This window comes from Nycticebus coucang, chromosome 10 (genome assembly GCF_027406575.1).
Source record: "Nycticebus coucang isolate mNycCou1 chromosome 10, mNycCou1.pri, whole genome shotgun sequence".
NCBI classification, from domain to species: Eukaryota; Metazoa; Chordata; class Mammalia; order Primates; family Lorisidae; genus Nycticebus; species Nycticebus coucang.
In genome coordinates this window covers 106,321,353-106,348,035 of record NC_069789.1, presented here as the reverse complement: position 1 = coordinate 106,348,035, position 26,683 = coordinate 106,321,353, and the positions used below count along the sequence as shown (strand labels likewise).

The 26,683-nt window shown below is 47.9% G+C and overlaps 1 protein-coding gene and 1 non-coding gene across 2 annotated transcripts; both read left to right on the top strand.

Moving 5' to 3' along the window:
• The first annotated feature begins 5,014 nt into the window (after positions 1-5,014).
• Positions 5,015-10,404, top strand: HAX1 (HCLS1 associated protein X-1). Its single transcript, XM_053607297.1, has 7 exons — positions 5,015-5,138; positions 5,658-5,914; positions 6,090-6,271; positions 7,707-7,758; positions 7,908-8,014; positions 9,419-9,509; positions 10,168-10,404. The coding sequence occupies exons 1-7, from the start codon at positions 5,086-5,088 to the stop codon at positions 10,251-10,253; spliced, it is 828 nt and encodes a 275-aa protein (XP_053463272.1). The 5' UTR covers positions 5,015-5,085; the 3' UTR covers positions 10,254-10,404.
• A 426-nt stretch (positions 10,405-10,830) lies between these two features.
• Positions 10,831-10,971, top strand: LOC128597765 (U4 spliceosomal RNA). Its single transcript, XR_008383331.1, has one exon. It is a non-coding gene; the product is annotated as a U4 spliceosomal RNA (small nuclear RNA).
• Positions 10,972-26,683: the final 15,712 nt, after the last annotated feature.

The window sequence follows — 26,683 nt, the reverse complement described above, 5'->3', positions numbered from 1 at the left end:
ATCCCCTCCCTAGACAAAAACTGCAAAGACCTAATAACCTTGTCCTAGGAGGACTGCATTTATTTATTTGTTAGAAACACTCATTCAGGGGCGGCGCCTGTGGCTCAGTGGGTAGGGCGCCGGCCCCATATGCCAAGGGTGGCGGGTTCAAACCCGGCCCCGGCCAAACTGCAACAAAAAAATAGCCGGGCGTTGTGGCGGGTGCCTGTAGTCCCAGCTGCTTGGGAGGCTGAGGCAAGAGAATCGCGTAAGCCCAAGAGTTAGAGGTTGCTGTGAGCCGCGTGACGCCACGGCACTCTACCGGAGGGCGGTACAGTGAGACTCTGTCTCTACAAAAAAAAAAAAAAAAAAGAAACACTCATTCAGGTGGTGCCTGTGGCTCAGTTAGTGGCGCCAGCCCCATATGCCCAGGGTGGTGGGTTCAAGCCCGGCCTGGCCAAACTGCAACAAAAAAAAAAAAAAAAAAGAAAGAAACACTCATTCAGCTTGTAAAGGTATTTTTCCATCTACTGAGTCCTGCCCAAATTCCTCTTAGGGCCAACATTTACCCCTAGACCAGCGGTTCTCAACCAGTGGGTTGCAACCCACAGGAACTATAGGAAGGTTGAGAACTACTGCCCTAGCCAAAGGACCCATGCAAGTGACTTCTGACTTGAGTCTCCTCTCCATTGCCTGTACCTCTGGCACTCTCCACTCTCTCTGCATGCCTCTCATTCCAACAAAATCTCATTTTATCATTGATCTGTGGCCTATGGGTTCAATACTCAAATTCCTGAGACCAAGGACTCACTGAAAAAAGAAATTCCAGTAACAAAACCATAACACAGGCATCCTTTCTGATTGGAGCAGGGAAGAAGGGGCCACTCACATAATCGTTTAGCCCTGTGAAGGGGGGGTGTGAAACCCCACCTATTGTTACCCACCTCAGTCAGTCTCCAAGCACTTATATGCACACAGGGCCAACCTTTTCTTAATCTGGGCAGCCTTGATTTCCCACTGGAACCGCCACCTAGCCGTCGGAGGTGAACCAACACTCCCCTAGGCCCTGTGAGGGGAGGTTGAGGAACCCCACTGAGGTGTTCATCTCAGTCACATCACACCACACTTTCTCATACACCTCTCACCAGTCCTCTAGTGATCTAACACCCAGGGGTGATTGGACCCTTGCTTCCATTCAAATAGTGGGAACCCCAGTTAGACTGTATCTCACCTTAGATGTCTCCCAGTTCCTGTGTGCCAGTTCCTCTCTGTGTTTACTCTACCCACAGCACTCTACCCAGGGTCACCTCAAACTCTTGGGCTCAAGTGATCCTCTTGCCTCCTCCTCCCAAGTAGCTGAGACTATAGGGGTCCACCACAATGCCCAGCTAGTTTTTCTATTTTTAGTAGAGATGGCGTCTCGCTCTCACTCAGGCATCTCAAACTCCTGAGCTCAAGTGACCCACCTGCCTCAGGCTCCCAGAGTGCTGGGATCACAAGTGTGAGCCACCAAGCTAGCCATATAGGAATAGTTTAGCCAAGGAGAGTGGCTGCTCTAGCCCTAGGACTGAGGGCAGAAAGTGGCAGGCCCTCCAGCCGCCAGCATGGAGGGGGGCAGCATGAGCTTTGGAAACCCAAGCCTTCTACTTCAGCATCCTGTCTGCCTCGAAGGAGGTTCCCACAGCGCCCCTGCTCCCACCAAGCTAGGGCAGTCCTTCTGTGTGCCAGTCAGTCCCTCCCTCCATCCCCTTCAGTTTGGAGTAGAGGACTGCTTGAGGACCGGGTGACTGTGGCATGGGCGGACAGAAGGGGAGAGAAGGAGGGCTGTCTTCCCCAGGGTCCCTACATGGCAGCGGCACACAGTACGGGTGATAGGCCCAGAGCCCACTGGCCACTGGGTGCCCAATCTGCACCCTCCCCTGTCTGCTCCTGCATGCTTGCTCACTTCCCCAGGCCACTTCCTGGCCGGTCACCCCTACCTCCATGTCCCATCTCAGGTCTGGGTCTGGCTACACCACCCCTCCTGGGCCCAGCACACAGCACACCTTGTCTGGTCTCCCTCTAGCAGGTGTCCAGCCTCCATTCTGGCATCATTCTCTGGGCCCACTGGGCTCCCGGAGCCCAATACCTTCTGCCCCTGCAATCCAGGGACCTGAGAGCCAGGGCCTCTCCCAGGCCTCTCAGCTGTCCTGACTTTTGGCTCAGTGGCCTGCCCAGGCAGCACCTGCTCTGCCAGAGAGAACAGGTGCTGTGGGCCTTCTCTGGAGGGCCATCCCTTGGGGACCCAGGTGGCTCTCAGTGCATCGCAGTTGGCCTTTACCACCCATCCAAAGTGCCCCTGAGCTGCATGGCCACTGGTGGCGGGATTCAATGCCTCAGAGCTGCCACATACCTGCCTCCCTTATGGGGGAAACCCAACTGTATTCATTCCAGCCAGGAAGCTGGAAGTGTGGGTCTGCCCCTTATCCTGTCCCCTTCCAGTCACCCCCGCCCCGTCTTCTATAGTGGTTAGGAAGAGAACGCATTCTAACAGGTTGGGCTGAAGGGACCAGTAAGTGGCCACACTAGAGGGGTATTTCATTGGCTGGTGAAAGACCTCCAAGTGACCTGGGGCAGGCCTTCCCTTGAGAGGCACCTGGAGGACCTCTGCCCTGTGAGAGGACTTGGGAGGGAAGAAGGTGGGTGGGAGGAGTCCCCTGGGACTTCGAGATGGTTTCAAGGGTTTCTGTACCCCTATGTTCTCTAGGCCCGATTGCTCTTGGCCAGGAGGAAGCGAAGATTGGCCTGGAGGATCTCCCTGGGTAGCCACAGCAATGAGGTGATGTGAGAACTCTCCCAAATCCTGCTGCCCTGCTGCCTGAGGTAGCCCTGGGGTGAGTGTGTACACCAGCAGCAGGTAAGGTGCAGTGTGCGTGCCTAGGACTCCACCCTCTCGGGGTCATTCCCTTTCTTTCAGAGAGCGAACACAATGAAAGTAAGATACTCCCAGAAGCATGTTTTGACAGATTTTCTAGTTGTCCTAAAATGCTGTCTTTCATGGAGGACATGTGTCTCTACACATCTCTAGGGCATCTTTATGAACACAGCCAGCCTCCCCAATCACCTCCCCCGGCACCTGGATGAAGAAAAGAATCACAGCATCCAACCCATTTCAAGATGTAAAATTAATACAAAATGGGACGACCACCACACCACAGCACAGGAGCTACCCTTTGTTTTCTGGGAGGGCTATTACCTATCAGAGTTTATCATCCTGACAAGACCACCTCCTCTGATCCAGCCTCCTCTTCCATAACATGCCAGCTACTGAAACCAATTTGACTCTCACCCGCACCACTTTGGGGGCCAGAATCTCAGCCCACAGGTTTTCTCTAAGGTCAAGATGGCATATCAGCTGCTGATCCCCACTGGAGGTCTGGGTCCGCTTCCTGAAGCTCCCAGGGATACACATTCAACCACTTCAGCTGGCTTTTCTTTCTTTCTTTTTTTTTTTTTTTGTAGAGACAGAATCTCACTCTCATAGCCCTCGGTAGACTGCCGTGGCATCACACAGCTCACAGCAACCTCCAACTCCTGGGCCTAGACAATTCTCCTGCCTCAGCCTCCCAAGTAGCTGGGACTACAGGCGCCGGCCACAACACCCCGCTATTTTTTTGTTGCAGTTTGGCCGGGGGCGGGTTTGAACCTGCCACCTTTGGTATATGGGGCCGGCGCCCTACTCACTGAGCCACAGGTGCCTCCCTCAGCTGCCTTTTCTGCTGTTGTATCAATTTGCCTCAAGTCAGAAGATTTCAGCCGGTCAGCAGGAGTGGCAGCCTAGGCCAGGCACAGAGAGCCTGTTCTGGGCCATACCACCTAGCAGGACAACAGCCTCTTTGGGGGACCACTGTGTGTATGTCTGTGGCACGGAGCGTGGGAACGGCGGTGTGTGTGTGTGTGTGTAGAAAGCAGATACCCTTTTTCTGCAGAGGCGGGTGGGGAAGGGCAAGGGTGTCCCAGGGACCCCCGGCTTAGCAAGCTCTGTGCCCCACCTGCCTGCCAATATTCCAAGCCGAGCGGGATGCTGCCAAACCAGTGTGCTGGGTGGCACAAGCAGTACTGCATGGAGGGCGAGTTTCCCACGGAGGAGGGTGGCTGCTGCAGCTCCAGGATAAAGGTGGGCAGAGAGTGGCTGGACCTCCAGCCAAGGCCATCAGCACTGGGGGAGGTGGGGCGAGGGATGGCAATAACTTAGGAAACTTGAGCCTCCCCTGTCAGCCTCTGCCATTCTACCTCCCTGCCTCCGGTGAGGTTCCCGCCCTCGCCCCCGCCCACAGGCCAAGCCGTGGCAGTACCTCTGTGTGTCAGTCAGTCCTCCATCCTCTTCAGTCTTTGCAGCAGAGAGCTTGGGAGCCGGTGAGCACAGGCTGCAGTGTCCCGGGCTGACAGAAGGAGAGAAAACAGCTGTCTCCCCAGGGCCGCTGCTCGTTGGCAGCACGCAGTGCAGGTGGCAGGCCCAGACACCGCATATCCCTTTAGGCGCTGGGCCTCCTGGGCCGCAGGTTGGAAACCTCTCAATACTAGAGCTTAGTGACAGATGTTTGTCCATTCCTCTAATACAGATGGCCCTCAGGTCAGTCTAGAAACAAAACCTGGCCCGATGACGAAACCAGGTGGCTTTTGCTGTTAGGCTGGCCGCTTTGGGTGTGGGGAGCCAGATGTGACGGAGACCACACACCAGTCCATTCATGTGGCTGGGTTTCCCTCTGGCGGCTTTTCCTGGCTACTACCCAGAATCAAACCCTCGAAACATCTTTTTAGACTGCGCTGGTCTTCAGGAAGAAGAATCGGCTTAGGAGGGTGATGGCCATTGGAAAATTAATATGCGTCATGCTCACTTCCATCTCTGGAAGTTGGTCTTGCGAGGTGGGTAAAGAAAGCCTTTCAAATTGGACAGCCATTCCACGCCCGGTTGAGAGTCGTTTTACGACAGCGTGCCGGGTCGCGGGGTTGCTTTCCTGCAACGCGGACTGACGCCCCGCTCGATTTCCGGCAGCGCCGCGCAGGCAGCCACCTGATGCGACCAGGCAGCCGGAGAAGTTCTAAGGTTCGAGTCCCAATACGGGAATGAGCCTCTTTGATATTTTCCGGGGTTTTTTTGGCTTTCCTGGACCTCGGAGGTGAGAGTAGGTTCGGCTCGAACAAAGGTGGGGTCTTCTGGGGCGAGCTTTAGCCCTTACGCCATAGTTTTGGAAAAACATTCTTTCCCACTCCTTCAACTACTACAGAAAGGACAGTAGTTGAAACGTTGAGCGCTCACCCCGCGACCGCGTTGGTGGTTAAAAGGAGAAACAGCATCCTACGCCGTTCTGCAATCTGGGGTGATGCAACTGAGATATGGGCGGGGTAGACAATGGGGGTCTGGGGAAGAGACCTATGAGCAAGGGAGAGCAGGACCTTGGGAGCGAGGGCGGGGCCGGGGAGGTGTTTGACGGGAGTTGAGAGGTGAGGAGTGATCGATATGACCAAAACCGGAAGGAATTGTCAGCTGTTAGGTTTTGATTTCACAGCTAGTACTCCTGCTGTCTCCCCATCTTCCCAGATCCCTGCTCTTATCCCACTTTGCCACCATGAGTTGAATTTACAGCTTAAGTAGTGCTGAATCTTGGTGGATAATCTGCCTTCACTTTGAACCACAGAGATCCCTTTTTTGGAGGAATGACCCGAGATGAAGATGAAGATGAGGAGGAAGAAGAGGAAGAAGGAGCCACGTGGGGCTGTGAGAGCCCAAGATTTGATGGTCCCCAGTCCCCTGAGGAATTTGGCTTCAGCTTCAGCTTCAGTCCTGGAGGAGGGATGCGTTTCCATGATAACTTTGGCTTTGATGACCTAGTACGAGATTTCAATAGCATCTTCGGCGAGATGGGGGCCTGGACCTTGCCTTCCCATCCTCCTGGTGTGTGGCTTTCCCTAAGGGAGAATTCGTCCTTTCTAGAGGGTTGGAGGGTGAAATTAGGAGCCTGCAGGGAGTAGTTGGGAGATGGGAAATGTGAGAAGACTTGATGATTTCAGGGAGATTTAAAAGTCCAAGCCCCTTCCCACCCCGGCATCCACCTTCCACCTTTCTGCAGAGCTTCCAGAACCAGAGATACCTTGTGAGAGACTGCGGAAGGGACAGACACTTCGGGACTCAATGCTTAAGTATCCAGATAGTCACCAGCCCAGGCTCTTTGGGGGGGTCTTGGAGAGTGATGCAAGAACTGAATCCCCTAAGCCAGCACCAGACTGGGGCTCCCAGAGGCATTTTCAGAGGGTGAGTACCCCATCTGGGTCTGAAATAAAGAGCTTGTGGGGGTTCACTAATAAACCATAAGGAGTAGAACCCTTGGGTGAACCTAATAGACTTCAGTTGGAATCCTAGGTCTGCCACTTAGTGTATTTATATTTTTCCTATATTAAGCTTTTTTTTTTTTTTTTTTTGAGACAGAGTCTCACTTTATCACCTGTGGTAGAGTACCCTGATGTCACAGCTCACGGCAACATACAACTTCGGGCTTAGGCGAGTAGCTGGGACTACAGGCACCCGCCACAATGCCCAGCTATTTTTTGTTGCAGTTTGGCTAGGGACAGGTTTCAACTGGCCACCTTCAGTATATGGGGCCAGTGCCCTACCCACTGAGCCACAGGCACCACCCCAAAGCTTTTTTCTTTCTTTAGAGTCTCACTTTATCACCTTTGGCAGAGTGCTGTGGTGTCAGAGTTCGCAGCAACCTCAAACTCCTGGGCTTAAGCAATTCTCTTGCCTCAGCCTCCTGAGTAGCTGGGACTACAGGTGCCCACCACAACACTTGGCTATTTTTATTTTATTTATTTATTTATTTTTCTTTTGCAGTTTTGCTGGGACCAGGCTTGAACCCACCACCCCCGGAGTATGGGGCTGGTGCCCTACTCCTTGAGCCACAGGTGCCACCCCTGGCTATTTTTAGAGACAAGGTCTTGCTCTGGCTCAGGCTGGTCTCAAACCAGCTCAGGCAATCCACCTGCCTCGGTCTCCCACGTGCTGGGATTACAGTTGTGAGCCATTGCACCTGGCCTATATTAAGCTTCTTGTAGCAATTTTTATGGGGGAAAATTGGTGTTCCACTGTTTCTATTTTTTTTTCCAGTGATAAGATAAGATTTGTTAGATAGAAAGGAATTGAAGGAATCTATTCCACTGTTCTTTAAAAAAAAATTCCCTGGTCTAGATGGTTCTTGGATAAGGCAGGGTTATTCCAGGATAGGGAAGTATCATTTCAGGAAGCCTGTTTGAAAGAAGATATATAAAACAACCAGGAAGGAAGGAATAGGTAAATAAAACTCTCCTGAGTGGGCTCGGTGCGGCTAAGGCGCCAACCACATACACTGGAGCTAGCGGGTTCAAACCCAGCCTAGGCCTGCCAAATAAAAATGACAACTACAACCAAAAAAAAAAAAAAAAAATAGCCGGGTGTTGATGCAGGCACCTGTAGTCCCAGCTACTCTGGAGGCTGAGGCAAGAGAATTGCTTAAGCCCAAGAGTTTGAAGTTGCTGTGAGCTGTGACATCACGGCACTCCTTCGAGGGCAACATAGACTCTGTCTCAAAAAAAAAAAACATCCTGAGTAGAACTGTTTCTCCTGGAGAAAAGGGTTTTGGAGCAGTTTGGGGTCCATGAGTCTTCAAATTTCAGATTGGAAAGTTTTTTTTAACCTACTATGTCTTCTGCAGTTTGATGATATTTGGCCCGTGACCCCCTACCCTAGAGCCAAAGAGGACAATGGTGAGTCTGGAGGGAGGGGACATTTACCAGTTATCTATTATATTATTTTCCTGAAGTTCTGTCTCCCTGAAATTTCTTCCTGCCACACTTAATCTCCTTTTCCCCTTGGGTCCTTTCTCTCTTGGTTCTTTATTTCCCTGCCCTTCCAGATCTTGATTCCCAGGTCTCCCAGGAGGGTCTTGGCCCGGTTCTGCAGCCCCAGCCCAAATCCTATTTCAAGAGCATCTCTGTGACCAAGATCACTAAGCCAGATGGGGTGAGTTTGAGAAAGGGGGGTAAAGGAAACTGGAAAGAACGATCTATGTAAAGAAAGAAACCACTGAACAGCCAGGTGCGGTGGCTCACACCTGTAATCCCAGAACTCTGGGAAGTTGAGGCAGATGGATTACTTGAGCTCAGGAGTTCAAGACCAGCCTGAGCAAGAATGAGACCCCATCTCTACTGAACATAGAAAAATTAGGGTGGCGCCTGTGGCTCAGTCAGTAAGGCGCTGGCCCCATATACCGAGGGTGGCGGGTTCAAACCCGGCCCTGGCTGAACTGCAACCAAAAAAAATAGCTGGGCGTTGTGGCGGGTGCCTGTAGTCCCAGCTACTCAGGAGGCTGAGGCAAGAGAATCCCTTAAGCCAGGAGCTGGAGGTTGCTGTGAGCTGTGTGATGCCATGGCACTCTACTGAGGGCGATAAAGTGAGACTCTGTCTCTACAAAAAAAAATAAAAGAAAATAGAAAAATTAGCCAGGCATGGTGGTGGGTACAGTGGTAGGTGCCTATAGTCCCAGCTACTTGGGAGGCTGAGTCAGGGGGATCACTTTAGCCCAAGAATTTGAGGTTACTGTGAGTTGTAGTGCCATGGCACTCTACCCAGAATAAGACTTGCAACAGAGGGCGGTGCCTGTGGCTCAGTGGGTAGGGCACCATATACCGAGGGTAACAGGTTCAAACCCGGCCCCGGCCAAACTGCTACAACAACAAAATAGCCAGGCATTGTGGCCGGCGCCTGTAGTTCCTGCTACTTGAGAGGCTGAGGCAAGAGAATTGCCTAAGCCCAAGAGCTAGAGGTTGCTGTGAGCTATGACGCCATGGCATTCTACTGAGGGCGACAAACTGAGACTCTGTTTCTTTTTCTTTCTTTTTTTTGGCAGTTTTTGACTGGGGCTGTGTTTGAACCCGCCACCTCTGGCATATGGGGCCAGCGCCCTACTCCCTTGAGCCACAGGCGCCGCCAAACTCTGTTTAAAAAAAACAAAAACTGGCAACAGAGTGAGACTGGCTCAAAAAAAAAAAAAAAAAAAAAAGAAAAAAGAAAGAAAAGAAACTACTGAACAGGGTGGCGCCTGTGGCTCAGTTGGTAAGGCGCTGGCCCCATATACCGAGGGTGGCGGGTTCAATCCCGGCCCCGGCCGAACGGCAACAAAAAAAATAGCCGGGCGTTGTGGCGGGCGCCTGTAGTCCCAGCTACTCAGAAGGCTGAGGCAAGAGAATCGCTTAAGCCCAGGAGTTGGAGGTTGCTGTGAGCTGTGTGATGCCATGGCACTCTACCGAGGGCCATAAAATGAAACTCTGTCTCTACAAAAAAAAAGAAAAAAAAAAAAGAAACTACTGAACATAACCTTTAGTGATGTTAGGAATATAGGAATATGCTGAGGACTTCTCCTTTTAGGTAGTGGAGGAGCACAGGACTGTGGTGGACAGTGAGGGCCGGACAGAGACTACAGTAACCCGACAAGAAGCAGACAACAGTCCTATAAGTGGTAAGTTAAGAGTGTGACTCAGGTGGCGCCTGTGGTTCAGTGGGTAGGGTGCCAGCTCCATATACCGAGGCGGGGGGGGGGTTCAAACCCAACCCTGGCCAAACTGCAACAAAAAAATAGCCGGGCATTGTGGCGGGCGCCTCTAGTCCCGGTTGCTGCTCGGGAGGCTGAGGCAAGAGAATCACCTAAGCCCAGGAGTTGGAGGTTGCTGTGAGCTGTGTGACACCACGGCACTCTATCAAGGGCGATAAAGCGAGACTCTGTCTCTACAAAAAAAAAAAAATGAGCATGACTCAAAGGGGTCCATCTAAAACTCCTGTGCCTCTGCCCAAGATCTTTCTTTCTTTCCTTTTTTTTTTTTTTTTGTAGAGACAGTCTCACTTTGTCGCCCTCAGTAGAGTGCTGTGGCATCACACAGCTCACAGCAACCTCCAGCTCCTGGGCTTAGGCAATTCTTTTGTCTCAGCCTCTGGAGTAGCTGGGACTACAGGCACCCCCCCACAATGCCCAGTTATTTTTGTTGTTGTTACAGTTTGGCTGGGCTGGGTTTGAACCCACCACCCTTGGTATATGGGGCTGGTGCCCTACCCACTGAGACACAGGCATCGCCCTACCCAAGGTCTTTCGTTTAGCCTATGTGTATGACTTTCTTCCTTAGATCTAGAGTCACCAAGACCGCCAGTCCTGGATGATGCCTTTTCCATCCTGGATTTATTCCTAGGACGTTGGTTCCGGTCCCAGTAGCCTTCAGATCTTTTCCACGTCCCATCATTTGCCCACTGTCAATAAGCTTAGCTTCTCCTGCCACCACAGGGGGTTGGGGGTGTGGAATAGTGAATTGGGGGTATGTCAGTATATCACCCAGGCTGACCAATAAAACCTTTATTTATGCTAACTTCTTGGTCTTGGTTTTGTCAAGGCTTTTCACTTTTTAGAACCAACCAGAGCTTTCCAAATTTTCTTAGCCTTCAGACTTCTTATTTCTTAATTTTTTGTTCTACTTCCGAAACCTCATTTGATAAATAAAGGTCAGGCACCAATAGAAAATGATTTTGCTTGTGGAGAAAATAACTAGAGTTAATCCCAAGAAAATCTGTGGAAAGAGATGCACTGGATTAAAAAAAAAAGGTGTGGGTATGAAAGTAGGGGATAATTGCTTCCTTGAGTATAAGATCACTGACTGGATAGTTCATGAAATAATTTGAGGAAGTACGTGGGGTATTATTCCTTAAATTACTGGCTATGTTTTTGTTTTTATGTGTATTAGAGAAAATATAGCACAAACAATAGTAGTTCTTTTTCCTCGTTAGAATTTTTTTTTAGCTTTGCTCAATGGCAGTATCGTAGCCAATGAAGTTTATCCCAGGTGCAATTATTTTTAATTGAAAACTTTTCCCAATACCCCACCATGACAACTTGAAAGATAGTCAGCATTGGCAATTTTTGACAGTCTCTACAGAGACTGAATTAAAAAAAGAAATTTTTGAGACAGTCTCACTATGTCAACCTCTGTAGAGCACAGTGGCATCACAGTTCACAGCAACCTCAAACTCTTGGGCTTAAGCAATTTTCTTGTCTCAGTCTCCCAAGTAGCTGGGACTATAGGCACCCACCACAGTGCCTGGCTATTTTTTTTTTTTTTTTGTAGTTGTCTTTGGCAGGTCTGGGGCGGGTTCCAACCCACCAGCCCCAGTGTATGTGGCTGGCGCCCTAGCTGCTGACTACAGGCACCGAACTGAATTTTTTTTTTTTTTGAGACAGTAATTTTGTTGCCCTCAGTAGGGTGCTGTGGTGTCATAGCTCACAGCAACCTTAAGGTCTTGGGCTCAGGCAATTCTCTTGGCTCAGCTTCCCAAAGTAGCTGGCTCTCAAAGGTGCCCACCACAATGCCTGGCTATTTTTTGTTTTTGTAGAGACAGAGTTTCACTTTATCACCCTCAGTAGAGTGCTGTAGCATCACAGCTCACAGCAACCTCCAACTCCTGGGCTTAGGTGATTCCCTTGTCTCAGCCTCCCAAGTAGCTGGGACTACAGGTGCCCGCCACAACACCCGGCTATTTTTTTTGTTGCAGTTTGGCCAAGGCCAGGTTTAAACCTGCCACCCTCGGTATATGGAGCCGGCACCCTGCCCACTGAGCCGCAGGTGCTGCCCAATGTCTGGCTATTTTTAGAAATGTGGTCTCGCTATTTCTTAGGCTGGTCGAACCTGTTAGCTTAGGCAATCCACCCACCTCAGCCTTCCAGAGTGCTGGCATTACAGGCGTGAGCCACTAAGCCCAGCCCTCATTAGAAGATTTTTAATACTTTGGTTAAGATGCTCATTCTAGGCTTGGTGCCTGTTGCTCAAAGGGCTAAGATGTCAGCCACATACACCTGAGCTGGCGGGTTCGAATCCAGCCTGGGCCCGCCAAACAACAAATGGCTGCAACCAAAAAATAGCCGGGCATTGTGGCGGGCGCCTGTAGTCCCAGCTACTTGAGAGGCTGAGGCAAGAGAATCGCTTAAGCCCAGGAGTTGGAGGTTGCTGTGAGCTGTGATGCCACAGCACTCTACCCAGGGTGACACCTTGAGGCAATGTCTCAAAAAAAAATGATGTGTATTCTATCAGGGACCCGCTTACTCTGACTCTGTCACTTTTCCTGCCTGCAGAACGCCATCACGGTGTGTCTGCTGAAAATCACTAAGCTCTACTAAAGACTAAGATCTATCTTTCTTTTTTTTTTTGTAGAGACAGAGTCTCACTTTATGGCCCTCGGTAGAGTGCCGTGGCATCACACAGCTCACAGCAATCTCCAACTCCTGGGCTTAAGCGATTCTCTTGCCTCAGCCTCCCGAGAGATCTATCTTTCTAAGAAGACTGCTTTACTCTCTCAAAGACACTCTCCCTCTCTCTCTTTCCCTCTTAAAAAAAAAAAAAAAAAAAACTTTGGTTAACAGTGGCAGATCTTACACACTTATTTACATCCATTCCCTCTGGAAACCCCACTAAAATGATGGCAAAGGTATTTTTCTTTTCTTTCTTTCTTTTTTTTTAAGAGTGCCCTGGCGTTATAGCTCACAGCAACCTCAAACTCTTGGGCTTAACTGATTCTCTTGCCTCAGCCTCCCAAGTAGCTGGGACTACAGGCACTCGCCACAACGCTCAGCTATTTTTTGGTTGTAGTTGTCATTGTTGTTCGGCAGGCCTGGGCTATATTCAAACCCTCCAGCTTCAGTGTACATGGCTGCTGCCCTAGCCGCTGAGCTACAGGCGCCTGAGCATTTAGGTTTTTAAGTACCTGGAATTAGTTTGTATCTGGTAGAAACCCAGTGACCAGTTTAATTTGTTTCCATTTGGGAAAAACTCACACAAATACAGTAGAATATCCATAGCTGACCACCTCCCTAAATTGGCCTAATTTTTACAGACTGAACATGTACTACATGTAGGTGTCAGTACAGTAGGCCTAGTTCCTTATGTTAACCACCTCTGTATGTTGACCAATTTATTATGGTCCCTTGGGTGGTCAACTTAACGGAAGTTCTACTGTATGTAAATGTTTATTTATAAACACTCACGCTCCTATTCATGTCCATTAATCTGTTTGCCTTTGTGTCCATATCATACTTTTAAAAACTTTAGTTGTAATTTTTTTCTTTTTTTGAGACAAAGTCCTGCTCTGTTGTCTTGGCTAGAGGGCATTGGTGTCATTCATCAGAGCTCATAGCAACCTCAAACCCCTGGGCTCAAGCAATCCTCTTGCCTCCGCCTCCCAAGAAGCTGGGATTTTAGGGTATGCCACCTCTATAGAAAAATTTTTTCTTTTTTGTAGAGATGGGGTCTTACTATTGCTCAGGCTGGTCATGAACGATAGTTGTATTTAGTAGAACAAGTCTTCCTACCTTTTTATAACTATCTTAAATTCTCTAGTATATAAAAAAAAAATTCTTAAGGGTGGCGCCTGTGGCTCAGTCGGTAAGGTCCCGGCCCCATATACCGAGGGTGGCGGGTTCAAACCCAGCCCCGGCTGAACTGCAACCAAAAAATAGCTGGGCGTTGTGGCAGGCGCCTGTAGTCCCAGCTACTCGGGAGGCTGAGGCAAGAGAATCGCTTAAGCCCAGGAGTTGGAGGTTGCTGTGAGCTGTGTGATGCCATGGCACTCTACCCGAGGGCCATAAAGTGACACTCTGTCTCTACAAAAAAAAAAAGTCTCTGGTATATAAGAATACAATTGATTTTTCTAATTAGCTTTTTAGAGTCCCGCCATAAATATGAATGGAACTGGCTGAATGTGGTGGTCCATTCCTATAATCCTACCACTTTGGGAGGCTGAGACAGGAGGATCTCTTGAGTCCAGGAATCCATAACCAGTGTGGGCAGCATAGTGAGCCTATATCCCCAGATAGTGAGGAAATCCTCTCACATGAGTGATGAAGACATATAAATAAAAAGAAGCAACACAGAAGAACCAGAGACTAGGCAAGGAGATACGAACTTATCAAATATATGTCTTTGCAGTGCTTAGAAATATAACATAATATATTGTATCTATAACCCAGCACACAATGCTATAAAAGAGGAATAGGCTGGGCATGGTGGTGTGTGCCTGTAATTCCAGCTACTTGGGAGGATGAGGTGGGAATGAATATTGCTTGAGCCAAGGAGTTACAAACCAGCTGGAGCAACAGAGACTCTGTCTCAAAGAAAAAAGAACAAAATAAGAAAGGACTTTTGGGAGTTAAGGAATATAACAGAAATGAAAAAGTATAAAAAGGGGCGGCGCCTGTGGCTCAGCAGGTAGGGCGCCGGTCCCATATGCCAGAGGTGGTGGGTTCAAACCCAGCCCCGGCCAAAAAAAAAAAAAAAAAAAAAAAAAAAAAAAGTATAAAAAGATTAGAAGACAAAATTGAGAAAATCTCCAGGAAAGTTAATGATGAACAACAACGTAATGATGAAAGAACTTACTTTGATACAGCTGTGCTTTAGCTAGAGCACATGGCTCCGATTGTAGTATTTTGGAAGGCTCCAAAAGAGATGTCTTCAAGAACATGAGACTAAAAACCTAGCCTATTTTTTTTTGTTTTCTTGAGACAGAATCTCACTGTGTCACTCTTGGTAGAGTGCTGTGGCGTCACAGCTCATAGCAAACCTCAAACTCTAGGGCTAAAGCAATTCTCTTGCCTCAGCCTCCTGAGTAGCTGGGACTACAGGCGTCTGCCACAACACCTGGCTATTGTTAGAGACGAGGTCTCCTCACTTAGGCTGGTCTCAGACCTGTGAGCTTAGGCAATCTATCCGCCTTGTCCTCCCAAGTGCTGGGATTAGATTACAGCCATGCTACACTGCGCCCTGCCCCTATTTTTTTTTATTATTGGAAGATTTTAACAATTGGGGGGCAAGTGAGTTTGGGGTTGAATAAATGACAAGTACCTAGAAAATAAAGCTAACACAAAACAAGACCGTTGCTGTCAACTCCATGAAGGTAGGGTAAAAAATAAGGAGTAAAATTAAATTATACTATATGGCTCGGCTTTAAATAGCATTTATATTATAATAATAGCACAAGTAGTACTACTCTGTCCTTAAGTATAACATGTCTGCTTTGGGAGGAACTGGAAGCATGCATGTGTGTGTTAGGGAGAGAGTAGTGTGTAGCTAATTCCTTACCTTCCATAATGTAAAGTCAATAGATAGTATCTAAAACAAAATAAAAATAATAATTAGTACATAATCATATTATTATTTTATTACTTTTTTTTTTTTTTTTTGTAGAGACAGAGTCTAACTTTATCGCCCTTGGTAGAGTGCCATGGCGTCAAACAGCTCACAACAATTTCCAGCTCCTGGGCTTAGGCGATTCTCTTGTCTCAGCCTTCCGAGTAGCTGGGACTATAGGTGCCTGCCACAACGCCTGGCTATTTTTTTGTTGCAGTTCGGCCGGGGCCAGGTTTGAACCCGCCACCCTCGGTACATGGGGCTGGCGCCCTACTCACTGAGCCACAGGCACCGCCCTTATTACTGTTTTTTTTTTGGAGACAGAATCTCACTCTGTCACCTGGGCTAAAGTGCAGTGGCATTAGCCCATCTGACAGCAACCTCAAACTCTTGGGCTCAAGCAGTTCTCCTGCCTTAGCCTCCCAAGTAGCTAGGGCTAAAGGTGCCAGTATAATGCCCAAGTAATTTTTTAATTATTTTTTGTTAATTTTTTTTTTGAGACAGAGTCTCACTTTGTCGCCCTCAGTAGAGTGCTGTAGCGTCACAGCGCACAGTAGCGTCACAGCTCACAGCAACCTCAAACTCTTGGGTTTAAGTGATTCTTTTGCCTCAGCCTCCCAAGTAGCTGTGACTAAACAAGGCCTGCCACAAGGCCTGACTTTTTTTTTGAGACAGAGTGTTATTTTGTCGCCCTTTGTAGAGTGCTGTGGTGTCACAGCTCACAGCAACCTCCAACTCCTGGGCTTAGGCGATTCTCTTGATTCTCAAGTCTCATTCTCCAGAGTAACTGGGACTACAGGTGCCCGCCATAATACCGGGCTATTTTTTTGTTGAAGTTTGGCCAGAGCTGGGTTTGAACCCGCTACCCTCCATATATGGGGCCGGTGCCTTATCCACTGAGCCACAGGCGCCTCCCTAGCCTAATTTTTTAATTTTTTGTAGAGATGGGGTCTCGCTCTTGCTCAGGCTGGTCTCAAACTCTAGAGCTGAAGGGATCTTCCCACCTCAGTCTCCCAGTGTTAGGATTACAGGCGTAAGCCACCGTGCCCAGCCAATTATATGCTTATTATTTAGAGATACGGGGTTAAATATAAAAAAACATATATTTAACTTGGAAATGGTTACCTCCAGGAAATGGGAAAGGAGTGGGAGATAGTACCACTGAAGTCATGAAGTGGCTTTTTTCCATCATGCTTGTAGAATTATTCAACTCTTGAAATATCTATATATTAATCAATAAATTAAAATTTTAAATGTAGGCTCAGCACCCATAGCACAGTGGTTATTGCACCAGGCACATACACCGAGGGTGGTGGGTTCTTTTTTTTTTTTTTATTGTTAAATCATAGCTGTGTACATTAGTGCAATCAAGGGGTACAATATGCTGGTTTCATATACAATCTGAAATATTCTCATCAAACTGTTCAACGTAGCCTTCATGGAGGGTGGTGGGTTCAAACCCGGCCTGGGCCCAGCTGAACAACAATGACAACTACAACAACATCAACAACCGAAAAAATAGCTGAGCATTGTGCCGGACGCCTGTAGTCCCAGCTACTTGGGAGGCTGAGGCAAAAGAATTGCTGAAGCCCAAGAGTTGGAGGTTGTTGTGAGATGTGACACCACAGCACTCAACCAAGGGTGACAGTGTGAGACTCTGTCTCAAAAAAAAAAAAAGTAATACCAAAAAAGTGAGTTAATATAAAGAAAAATACAAAGAAAATAAATCCACAGCTTTCTTAAGAGATGATTTGGGGAAAACTAGAAGAAAAAAAGATGGGTCTCTAATTCATGCCAGTCCAGAAGGACTGAAGACCTAAAGGTTGTAGGTGAAACTGTAATGCTCATAGAAAAACCTGTACTAGGTCTGTAACTCTGAAGTAAAAAGGGATTTCTTAAACAGGACCCTACAATATAAACCATACGCAGAAAATGGTCTCTCTAACTCCTGGCTTCCAACTGTTCTCCCACCCTGGCCACCCAAAGTGTTAGGATTACAGGCATGGGGCGGCGCCTGTGGCTCAGTGAGTAGGGTGCCGGCCCCATATGCCGAGGGTGGCGGGTTCAAACCCAGCCCCGGCCAAACTGCAACCAAAAAATAGCCGGGCGTTGTGGCGGGCGCCTGTAGTCCCAGCTGCTCAGGAGGCTGAGGCAAGAGAATCGCATAAGCCCAAGAGTTAGAGGTTGCTGTGAGCCGTGTGACACCATGGCACTCTACCGAGGGCGGTACAGTGAGACTCTGTCTCTACAAAAAAAAAAAAAAAGGATTACAGGCATGAGCCACCAATCCAGCTAGAAAATGGATTGATATGTTTATGTCAAAATTAAATATTTCTGTTCAAAAAGGAAACTATAATCAAATTTAACAGATGGTTAAGAGGTTGAGGGGAACTCTGCAAAATTTAAAACAAGTTGAACTCCCGAGTTTAAGAGATCTCTCACCTTGGCCTCCCAGATCCAGAGTGGTGGGATTACAGGCATCAACTACCATGCCCAGCCATTTTTTATGGTAAAAAAATTTGGCCTCGTGTCTGTAATCTCAGCACCTTGGAAGGCAGAAGTGTGAGAATCACTTGAGGCCAGAAGTTTGAAGCCAGCCTGGGCAACATAGCAAGACTCCACTTCTAAAACAGTGGTTCTTTTTGGCACCAGAGTCCAGTTTCATGGAATACAATTTTTCTTTTTCTTTCTTCTTTTTTATTTTTTTGAGACAGAGCCTCAAGCTATCACCCTGGGTAGAGTGCCGTGGCATCACAGCTCACAGCAACCTCCAACTCTTGGGCTCAAGCAATTCTCTTGCCTCCGCCTCCCAAGTAGCTGGGACTACAGGCACCCGTCACAACGCCGGGCTAAGTTTTTGGTTACAGCCATCATTGTTTGGCGGGCCCGGGCTGGATTCAAACCCGCCAGCTCAGGTGTATGTGGCTGGCACCTTAGCTGCTTGAGCCACAGGCGCCAAGCCAGGAATACAATTTTTCTATGGATTGGGGTGGAGGGAGATGGTTTCAGGATGATTCAAGTACATTATAGTTATTGTGCACTTTATTTATTTATTTACTTATTTATTTTTGGTAGAGTGTTATGGCATCGCAGCTCATAGCAACCTCCAGCTCTTGGGCTTAGGCGATTCTCTTGCCTCAGCCTCCTGAGTAGCTGGGACTACAGGCGCCCACCACAACTCCAGGCTATTTTTCTGTTGCAGTTTGGCCAGGGCCAGATTCGAACCCGCCATCCTCTGTAGATGGGGCCGGCGCCCTAATCACTGAGCCACAGGTGCCACCCATTTCTGGTGCACTTTATATTTATTGTTATTACATTATAATATCTATGAAACAATTATATAACTTACCATAATGAAGAATTAGTGGGGGTGCACCTCACCTCTACTTCAGAACATCAAGCATTAGACTCCTCATGTGGAGCATGCACCCAAGATCCCTCGCAAATGCGTTTTACAGCAGGGTTCACGCTCCTATGAGAACCTAATGTTGCTGCTGCTATGACAGGAGGTGGAGCTCAGGTGGTGATGTGAGTTATGGGCAGCGGCTGTAAATACACACAAGCTTCACTCATCTGTTCACCTCCAGCTGTGCGGCTCCGTTGCTAATGGGCCACAGACCAGTACTAGTCCCCTGCTCAGGGGAATCCCAGCTCTGAAGAATGAATGGGCTAGGCATGGTGGCTCACACCTGTAATTCTGTCACTCTGGGAGACCAAGGTAGGAGGATCCCTTGAGCTCAGGAGTTTGAGACCAGCCTGAGCAAGAGCGAGACCCCATCTCTATTAAAAATAGAAAAACTATGCCGAGGGTGGCGAGTTCAAACCCAGCCCTGGCCAAACTGCAACAAAAAAAAATACAAAAACTAGCCAGGTGTGATAGCTCATGCCTATAGCCAGCTACTTAGGAGGCTGAGGCAGGAAGATCACTTAAGCCCAAGGTGTGAGGTTGATGTGAGCTATGACACCATGGTACTCTACCCAGGGCAACTTAGTGAGACTCTGTCTCAAAAAAAAACAAACAGAAAGAAATCTGGCTGAAGTTTATGAAATTAAATATGTACATGCTCTATGATCCAGCAGTTCTATCCCTTAATATATGTGTATTATAAAGAATCTTTTGCCTAGATTCATAAGGAGTCACATACAAGAACATTTATCACAGCATCATTTGGAACCTCTATGTTAGAATTCAGTGTTAAAGGAGGCGGCTCCTGTGGCTCAGTGAGTAGGGCACTGGCCCCATTTACTGAGGGGGTGGGTTCAAACTTGGCACCGGCCAAACTGCAACAAAATATAACCGGGTGTTGTGGCAGGTGCCTGTAGTCCCAGCTACTCAGAAGGCTGAGGCAAGAGAATCACCTAAGCCCAGGAGTTGAAGGTTGCTGTGAGCTGTGACACCATAGAACTCTACCGAGGACGATAAAGTGACACTCTGTCTCTAAAAAAAAAAAAAAAAGAATTTAGTGTTAAATTACTTTTATTAGTGAAGAATGCTGGGGTTGCATGGTATAGAATGCTCCCTTGCAGACAGATGCAAAATATACAAAAGGTAGCATACGGAGATCTTTAAAACAGTACTGAGTGAAAAAACGAGATTTTTGGCACAATAACATTTACGTTGATTAAAAAAAAACATACTGGGCGGCGCCTGTGGCTCAAGGAGTAGGGCGCTGGTCCCATATGCCGGAGGTGGCGGGTTCAAACTCAGCCCCGGCCAAAAAAAAAAACATACTAAAGGGGCAGCGCCTGTGGCTCAAAGGGGTAGGGTGCTGGCCCCATATGCCAGAGGTGGCAGGTTCAAACCCAGCCCCAGCCAAAAACCGCAAAAAAAAGAACTAAAGAACTTCTGGGTATAGCAATGTAAAGAGGTCTGTGAGTCTTCACAAAAAGCAGGTAGTAAACTACACAAAATTGTCCCAAGCAACTATTTTAAGTCTCTGGAAACTGATCAAGACAGAAAACAAATTGAGGGTTTTTTTTTTTTTTATTTTTATTTATTTTTATTTTTTTGTAGAGACAGAGTCTCACTGTACCGCCCTTGGGTAGAGTGCCGTGGCGTCCCACACGGCTCACAGCAACCTCTTAACTCTTGGGCTTACGCGATTCTCTTGCCTCAGCCTCCCGAGCAGCTGGGACTACAGGCGCCCACCACAACGCCCGGCTATTTTTTGGTTGCAGTTTGGCCGGGGCTGGGTTTGAACCCGCCACCCTCGGCATATGGGGCTGGCGCCCTACTCACTGAGCCACAGGCGCCGCCCAAATTGAGGGGTTTTTATTCTTTTTTTTTTTTTTGAGACTCAGTTCCACTATGTCGCCCTCGATAGAGTACCATGGCATCACAGCTCACAGCAGCCCTAAACTCTTGGGCTCAAGTGATTCTCCTGCCTCAGCCTCCCAAGTAGCTGGGACTACAGGTGCCCACCACAACGCCTGGCTATTTTTTTTTTTTTTGGTTGCGGTTGTCATTGTTGTTTAGCTGGCCTGGGCCGGGCTCCAACCTGCCAGCCCTGGTGCATGTGGCTGGTGCCCTACCCATGGAGCTGTGGTGCTGCCTGGGGTTTTTATTCTTTTTTTTTTTTTTTTTTTTTTGAGACAGTGTCTCACTATGTCGCCCTTGGTAGAGTGCTGTGGCATCATAGCTCACAGCAACCTCAAACTCCTGGGCTTAAGCGATTTTCTTGCCTCAGCGTCCTAGTAGCTGGGACTACAGGCACCGCCACAACTGGCATTTGTATTCTTGAAAAATTGCTGCTGGGCTCAGCGCCCATAGCTCAGCAGTTAGGGCACTGGCCACATACACGGGGACTGGCAGGTTCGAACCTGGCCCAGGCCTGCTAAACAATAATGACAACTACCAAAAAAAAAAAAATAGCCGGGCGGCACCTGTGGCTCAAAGGAGTAGGGCGCCGGCCTCATATGCCAGAGGTGGCAGGTTCAAACCCAGCCCCAGCCAAAAAAACTGCAAAAAAAAAAATAAATAAATAAAACTACCCAAGAGTTGTGGCAGGTACCTGTAATCTCAGCTACTTGGGAGGCTGAGGCAAGAGAATCGCTCTTAAGCTCAGGAGTTTGAGGTTGCCTGTGAGCTGTGACACAACGGCACTCTACTGAGGGTGACATAATGAGACCCTGTCTCAAAAAAAAAAAAGAAAAGAAAAGAAAAATTGCTGCCGATTTAAGCAAGAGCAGTGTGAGACTGTAACATTCTTACCTGGGGCTGCTCCCATCTGTCTTCTGTGGCAGCTGGGAAGTGTAGTACAGGCAGTCCCTGAGTTACAGACATCTGACTCACGTACAACTCTGAGTTAGGAATAGAGGCTGTTACAAGTAGTCCCCGAGTTACAAACACTGAACTGACATATGACTTGTGCTTACAAATGGAGGCTATTACAGGTTATGAGTAAATGTACCTGTTCCAACTTACATACAAATTCAACTTCAGAACAAACCTAAAGAATCTATTTTATTCATAACCTGAGGACTGCCTGGGATGGGCTATGCAAGCCAACATGTTTGCTCCCATAGGAGGTGGACAGAAATTGCCCACCAGTGAAGGTGGGCAAAAGCCTGCAACTTCCTCAGTTGAATGGTATGAAATTGATATGAAATAAATGGGGGGAGGGCGGCGCCTGTGGCTGAGTCGGTAGGGCGCTGGCCCCATATGCCGAGGGTGGCGGGTTCAAACCCAGCCCCGGCCAAATTACAACCAAAAAATAGCCGGGCATTGTGGCGGGCGCCTGTAGTCCCAGCTACTCGGGAGGCTGAGGCAGGAGAATCGCCTGGGCCCTGGAGTTGGAGGTTGCTGTGAGCCGTGTGACGCCACGGCACTCTACCAAGGGCCATAAAGTAAAACTCTGTCTCTACAAAAAAAAAAAAAAAAGAAAGAAATGGGAGGAAAAAAAACTCTGTACCTGTGCTGGATTCATGTTGCAGTCCTAGTTTGGTTGAGCAGTGGAGAAGCTAGAAATTTAACTGGAAAACAAGAGAGCCGTAGAAGGGCTGAGGTAAGTTCTTCACACACCCTTGGCTGACTGGGAAACTGCATATGCATGAGGGGGACCGCTGGGAGAGCCAGCAAAAATAAAAGACAAGGAAGACTTGAGAACTGGCTGCAAGTTTTAATATATTTCTCACTCTTTCTTTTTTTTTTCTTTTGAGACCGAGTCTCACTCTGTCACCCAGGCTAGGGTGCCATTGCCTCAGCCTAACTCATAGTAACCTCAAACTCATGGGTCCAAGTTGATCCTCCTGCCTCAGCCTTACAAGTAGTGGAACTACAGGTGTGTGCCACCAGGTCTGGCTGATTTTTCTAGTCTCAAACTCCTGATCTCAAATGATCCTCCTGCCTTAGCCTCCTGAGTTGCTGAGATTTACTGGTGGTACTTGTTAATGACAAGTTGGATGTTGCCAGCGGCTATAGCCAGTTCAGCCTCAGGGAGCAGGAGCTTGTGTTAGGATTCTCCAGAGAGACAGAAGCGATAGATAGATAGATAGATCAGAGGGGAGGATTTTTTTTTTTAGAGACAGAGTCTCACTTTGTAGCCCTCAGTAGAGCGCTGTGGCATCACAGCTCATAGCAACCTTCAGCTCTTGGGCTTAGGCGATTCTCTTGCTTCAGCCTCCCAAGTAGCTGGGACTGCAGGCGCCCACCACAACACCTGGCTATTTTTTGTTGCAGTTTGGCCAAGGCTGGGTTTGAACCTGCCACCCTGGGTTTGAACCTGCCACCCTCGGTATATGGTGCCAGCGCCCTACTCACTGAGCCACAGACGCCACCCAAGGATTTTTTTTTTTTTTAAGGCAGTCTCACTGGGTTGCTTTGAGTAGAATGGCATGGCATCTTCATAGCTCAGCAACCTCAAACTCTTGGGCTCAAACCATCCTCTTGCCTCAACCTCCTGAGTAACTGGGACTATTGGCATCCACCACAACGCCCGGGCTAGTTTTTTTTTTGCAGTTTTTGGCCTGGGCTGGGTTTGAAGTCACCACCTCCGGTATATGGGGCCCGTGCCCTTCTCCTTTGAGCCACAGGCGCCATCCAAGGCTAGTTTTTCTACTTTTAGTGGAGACGGGGTGTTAGTTTTGCTCAGGCTGGTCTCAAACTCCTGAGCTCAAGGAGTTCAACCGCCTCAGCCTCCCACAGTACTAGGATTATAGGTGTGAGCCACCCTGTCTGGCCAAGAGGGGATATTAATAGGGGAATTGGCTCATAATTCTGGAGTCTGAGAAGTCCCTTTTTTTGTTTTTAATTTTACTTTCAACTGGCTTTCAATCATCTTAGTTTAAAGTTGTTTTTTTTAATTTTCTTTTTTTTTTTTTTCTTCCTTAGTGATTCCCTTGCCCTTAGCCTTCCAAGTAGCTGGAATTACAGGTGCCCACCACAAAGCCCGCTTTTTTTTTTTTTTTTTTTTTTGGTGGAGACTGAGTCTCACTCTGGCTCAGGATCGTCTCAAACCTCTGAGCTCAGGCAATCCACCTGCCTCAGCCTCCCAGAGCTCTAGGATTACAGGCGTGAGCTACCATGCCCGACCAAGAAGTCCCTTAATAGGCCATCTGCAAGCTGGAGAATCAGAAAAGCTAGTGGCATGCAGTGCTGTGGCATAGTCAAAGTTGGAAGGCCCAAGAACCAAGGAAGCCAATTGTGTAGCTCTCAGTCTGAAGCCAAAGGCCTGAGAGCCCGAGGGATGGCTGGTGCAAGTCCAAGAGTCCAAAGGCTGAAGGACCTGGAGTTCTGATTTCTTAGGGCAGAAGGAGAAGGGCAACCTATTCTGAGGTGAGAGAGAATTCACCTTTTCACCTGTTTGTTCCATGCAGGCCCCAAACTGATGAAATGGTACCCACTCGCATTGAAGGTGGATCTTCCCCTCCTCAGTCTACTGACTCACATGCCAATATTCCCTGGAAACACCCTGACAGACACACTCAGGAACAGTTTCACTAGCCACCTAGACATCCTTCAACCCAGTCAAGCTGACACCTAAAATTAACTATCACAGAGCTCACACTATGGGGCCTATGCATAGCCTCCTCTATCACTGCCACCAGCTCTTCCATGCACCGTACCCATTGTTCAGAGCTGTGTCATTCATTCTGTTCACTTGTTCATTCACTGTGATGGATGCTCTGTTAGGCATTAACTTGTCTCACAAAGTTCCTTATACTTTAAGACCACTTCCTTAGGTCCAATCACATCTCATCCTCACACCTCTTTTTTTCCCTGATCTTGCACTCTCGTTTCAAGCCCTTGATGAACCAACCAAGGCATTTGCCACTGCCCAGGTGATTTGTATAAATGCTCACGTAAAGGGACTTCTCTTTTCACACAAAGTGGATTACCAAATATACTGCCCACATCTTTGTCCATTGGGAAGATTTCCTCTTACCGTCATCCAGAGCCATTCCTGAGTGGGGCTGCAAAACAGCAGCATTCTATTTTTGGCTTTCATGCATTTACCATGCCAATCCATCTGAGAATGAAACTTGGGCTTTTCCCTAATCTGCCAGCTGGTCATAAGGGCTCCCTGATAGGGCTATAAACCCTGTTTCCCCGAAAATAAGACCTACTTACAGGAAAGATAAGACGTCCCCTGAAAATAAGACCTAGCGCATCTTTGGGAGCACACCTTAAAATAAGACACTGTCTTATTTTTGGGGAAACAGGGTATGTGAGTTGAGGGCGGTGTCAGTACAACACTGATTGGTGACATGAAAGTCTAGTCTACTGCTCTGAAACTTGCTTGTACCTCCAGACCCTGCTTTTCCCTGATATTAAAGATGTCATTTGGATCTCACAAAGTATTCTTGCTGGGCCCACCCTTCCTATGTCATGGAATAGCTGACAAAACCCAGCTTATAATGGTCAAGTCTGGCCACTTGGTCATTTAATGTCCTATAGTCAGATGCTCTGTCTCTTCTGGAGCCCAGTAGCACTTGAAAACCTACTTTTCAATGATGTATATTTCTCTGCTGCAGATGGCATAGATTTGCTCCAAAGCCTGGGGTCTACATTATGATTCTCCTATTAGAGCTGCCAAATCACAAAGAGCATCTTTTTTTTTGAGATAGAGTCTTACTTTGTCACCCTTGGTAGAGTGTCAGGGCGTCATAGCTCACAGCAACCTCAAACTTGTGTTCAAGCAATCCTCCTGCCTCAGCCTCCCACGTAGTGGCACTACAGTATCCACAGCACCTGGATATTTTTATTTATTTTATTTTTATTTTTATTTTTTTGTAGAGACAGAGTCTCACTGTACTGCCCTCGGGTAGAGTGCCGTGGCGTCACACGGCTCACAGCAACCTCTAACTCTTGGGCTTACGCGATTCTCCTGCCTCAGCCTCCCAAGCAGCTGGGACCACAGGCGCCCGCCACAACGCCCGGCTATTTTTTTGTTGTTGCAGTTTGGCCGGGGCTGTTTTCGAACCCGCCACCCTCGGCATATGGGGCCGGCACCCTACTCACTAAGCCACAGGCGCCACCCTGGATACTTTTAGAGATGGGATCTTGCTCTGGCTCAGGCTGGTTCGAACCTGTGAGCTCAAACGATCTACCCACCTCAGCTTCCCAGAGTGCTAGGATTACAGGCATGAGCCACCATGCTGGACCTCACAAACAGCATCTTTTCCAACAACAGATATTCTAGACTCATAGGTTGTTTTGCTGATGTATTTTCTGTTTTTGGTTTCACTCAAAGTTGACATCCTTCAGTGTCAGCTGGTAGACTGGTCAAGGTTGTATTCCCAATTTTGAAATATATTGCTCCAGAATCCTAAGAAGATTGGTGTTGTATTTCTTTCTTAGTGGTGGGAGATGTGAGATGCAATAATCTGTCCTTTACTTTGGAGAGGATATTCCAGCATATCCTAAACCACTGGACCTCTAAAAACCTCAGCAATGTAGAAATTTCCTGAGTCTTTCTAGAGTCTTATTTCCCACTCCCTGAATACATGTATCTTTCCTGAGTACACTTGCCACTTCTTGCTCTTCTGGTCTGATTAGCGTGATGTCATATATGTACTATATGTGTATAATGGACCAACATGATAGTCTTCAAAATGTCCAAATAGTCAAGTTTCCTTCAGATTATATTATGACAGAGGGCCAGAAAGTTAACATAGTCCTGGGACAAGTCTACAAATGTACATTGTTGTCCTTCTTATATAGCAAACTGATTCTGATCCTCTGATCCTCTGTTCTGAGGATCAGAATTGGGATGGAAAATAACATTCACCAAATAATGGCTATATACCACCAACCAGAGGCTATATTAAACTGTTTTATTTATTTACTTATATTTATTAAAGATAGATTCTCACTTTATTGCCTTCGGTAGAGTACCGTGGCGTCACACAGTTCACAGTAACCTCCAACTCCTGGGCTTAGATGATTCTCTTGCCTCAGCCTCCCTAGTAACTGGGACCACAGGCACCGGCCACAATGCCTGGCTATTTTTTTTGTTGCAGTTTGGCCAGGGCCAGGTTT